This window comes from Papaver somniferum, chromosome 9 (assembly GCF_003573695.1).
Source record: "Papaver somniferum cultivar HN1 chromosome 9, ASM357369v1, whole genome shotgun sequence".
In the NCBI taxonomy this organism is placed as follows: Eukaryota; Viridiplantae; Streptophyta; class Magnoliopsida; order Ranunculales; family Papaveraceae; genus Papaver; species Papaver somniferum.
The window spans coordinates 11,016,222-11,019,321 of record NC_039366.1 but is presented as its reverse complement, the minus strand read 5'-3'; the positions used below and the strand labels follow the sequence as shown (position 1 = coordinate 11,019,321).

Here is a 3,100-nt window from a genome sequence, read left to right as displayed (position 1 = left end):
CGTTACTAATCAGCCTAGAAGTATGTAATAGATCTAATCTAGCAATACATGACGGGCACAGCACCATAAGTCTTATAAAGTTGTCAACCAGGAAAAATGAAACAAGAATTGGTATAAATTTTACAAATTTCTGAACAACGAGAAAATCATGACAAGTCTCAGTTTCTTCGCCATCTTCTAATTCAATTATATTTAACGGGAGCAGTGCAGAAGAGAGTCATGGAGATTCCTCGGATGATACTTTATCAGAACAAAGACCTGCGGATTCAATTGCCCATTTTGCTGCACACAGAAAAAGAAATTATGAATCCAAAATCAAACAACAGAAAAGTAATCAAAACTATATACCTTGAAAACAAACAAAAAAAAAATTGTTTACCACAATTGAGTGAAGCTAAAATTGGAAGAGATCCACGGAGAATCTGCACACAGAAATTTGAATTTACGAGACTGAAATCTAACAAAAGACAAGAAACGAAAATTAACAAAAAAAATAAAAATAAAAAAATAAATGAAGTGTTTACCATGAAAAAAATAAATGGATATACAAAGAAGATGAGGGTTTCATCATCATCATCATCTTCTTCTTCTGTAAGTTTCAAACGAATAATGAGAGTAAGAATGGTTTTAGTATCGACGAGTGATGAATATGTTCTTCAAGAATCCATTAGCTACACAGATGCAATTCTTGTCGCCTGAAGTTTTGGGATCTGAGGAAGAAAAATGAATAAGAATAGATGTGCAGGCGGCGGATGATACTCTTATGTTTTTAGGGCATCAGACAAATATTATACTTATATAGACAAGATATAGATGATCCAACGGTCATAAATATTGATTTAGATTTCAAATCTTCTAGGGTAATTTTGTACTGTTCAGATAGTCGTAGTAGCCGAGTTCAATTAATTAAAAGAGAAACAACGAACTTAATAAATGAGACAGATTTGATTCATATGTCCATAGGAATGGAAACAAGGAGACACATTCGAATTACCTTGGATCTGCCGGTGTATCAATCTTCTCATGTTGAAACTAAAATGGATCATAGCCCAGATTATTTATTTATGAAATCTCCAATTTCTTTACTAGGGCATCTGTTAAAGAAGAATTTGGCACTATATTGAATCTTATTTTAAAAAAACAACAACGAGGAACGAAAAGATTGATCTGTCTGATCAATTCAGTCACAAATCCATCGAAGTTGAATGATTGCACATAAAATATCTTGAATCACTGGGCGGCTAGTCGATCTTCTTGAGGATCTCTGAGATTGGTGTGTTAAGCTTCGTATAGACAGGGTCTATAAACTTCCCCTTCTTTTGCTGGGTCTGATCTCTTCCTTTCCATCCTCCAGTCCGATGTTTATCGAACTGGGTTGGTCCACCATTGGGTCGCCCTGCTCCTTGGGGTGGAAGGTTCTGTGGTTCTACCTCGTTGGCTCCTCTGTCGGTTCCTTTAACCATTTTGTCATAAGTTCCATCTTGGAGTTCCTCCAAGGCAACATAGTCTTCTTGGATTACTCTTAGTTTTCCCAGATTCTTTGGCATGCCCTCATGCATACGGACAAAGAGTGGGTCCGTCTTACTAAGACTGTTTTTAAAGCCCAAGATTGCATATTCTTCGGGGACCTTTCCAATCTCGGCGCATAGCTTCCTCCGTCGTGTGACCAAGGAACGGAGTGACTCGTTCGGCCCTCTCGAGAATTGGAACGACGCGTCAAATTCAGGTCGGATTCGACTGTAGTGAATGTACGTCTCCAAAAATAGCTCGGATAGATGGTCAAATGACTGAACTGGGCCATTGGGCAGATTGTTGTACCATAATAGGGCTTCATCTTTTAGGCTAGCAGGAAAAAACTTGCACAACACCACATCATAATGGTCCCATTGGGTGAGTGTCATGCGATAAGTCCTTAAGTGCTCAACTGCGTCTCTTGTTCCAGTGAATGGGGATGCAAACGTTGGCAAAGAGCATTTCCTTGGAAATGGTAATCTCAGTAGATTTTCACAAAGGGGTGATTGTCCTGCTTCTCGCAAGACTACCGCTAATTTATGGTTCTCCGATTTTCCTGCTTTTTCTCTATACATGGCTTTGAGCCTGTTGACTCGTGCTTGGAGCTCGTCGTCACTTTGCCTCGTTTCGGCCTTCTTTCTTCTTCCCACAGCTCGCTCGGGTGAGAAAGAGGGTTCAATTTAGTGACGCCTTGACCGCCCCGAGTCATCATCTGACTGCTCAATGTATGACACAATCTTGGAATGAGTTGACCTCGAGTCCCCCCCTCGACTAGGGTTGGTAACTGCGAGGTTCTCGGCCTCACAGGTAGTTTTTACTTCATCAGTTCGTCTTTTATCTCGCCGATGTTTTGGGTCAACATCTGATGAACCTTCGGAGGGACTTCCCTCGTGATCGAGTATACCTCGGCTTCCCTTGGGGAAGCGATCTGTTATTTCCTCGTTAGAGGTGTCTGGGATATCAATTCTTTTATCATCTTCCAAATGTTCAAGGGGGCTTTCTTCCTCCGGAATTTCCTCAATAGTAGAGAGTGGCATCTTCTTCTTGGCCTTTCGTCTTAGTCTGCGGTTCCTCCGTTCTAACTTCTTGTTTCACCTTTCGAGTTTTACCATTCTTTCATCCCGAGCCTCTTGAGCTTTCAGGATGGCGGCTATAGCAATGTTAGCTTCGGCGAGGTCAGAAGGATTACTCTTCTTGATCTCGGAGCTGGATACTCGCCTTGGCAAGTGGTTCAACCCTCCTGGTTGAGTAAGATGGATATCATCATTCTTCTTGAAGGGGTTTCCCTCGTCTTCGGAGCTAGAATTGTCAGTCAGTCCTTCCTGATATCGGTCATCGGGTTGTCCCTCGCCTGGGACCGGAGCTTCTCCTTGCTCTATATCGTCGAGTCCTTCTGTTTGGGCTCCACCATTTTCACCTTGGCTCGTACGAGCGCATCGTCTCGTAACCATTACCTTCCCTGCAACATATGCAATGACACTTAATTTATCTTTTCTCTAGAAAAGTGGGACCCTAAGTTTGCAGGTCACGTGCAATTACTGAGCTATAGTTCAGACTAGACAGTTTAGTACAGGGAGACTTTGCAGTA

General features: G+C 41.6%; 1 protein-coding gene and 1 long non-coding RNA gene across 2 annotated transcripts; both read right to left on the bottom strand.

Moving 5' to 3' along the window:
* Positions 1-726, bottom strand: LOC113309866. Its single transcript, XR_003340780.1, has 3 exons — positions 525-726; positions 380-422; positions 1-282 (listed from the first exon to the last, which is right to left on the bottom strand). It is a non-coding gene; the product is annotated as an uncharacterized LOC113309866 (long non-coding RNA).
* Positions 727-1,241: 515 nt separating this feature from the next.
* LOC113311354 lies at positions 1,242-2,087 on the bottom strand. Its single transcript, XM_026560195.1, has one exon. It carries the CDS (start codon positions 2,085-2,087, stop codon positions 1,242-1,244), a length of 846 nt encoding a protein of 281 aa, XP_026415980.1.
* Positions 2,088-3,100: the final 1,013 nt, after the last annotated feature.

Bases quoted from the DNA above. Each gene is read 5' to 3' on its own strand.
- LOC113311354 (XM_026560195.1), bottom strand. From the start codon at position 2,087: ATGTATAGAGAAAAAGCAGGAAAATCGGAGAACCATAAATTAGCGGTA.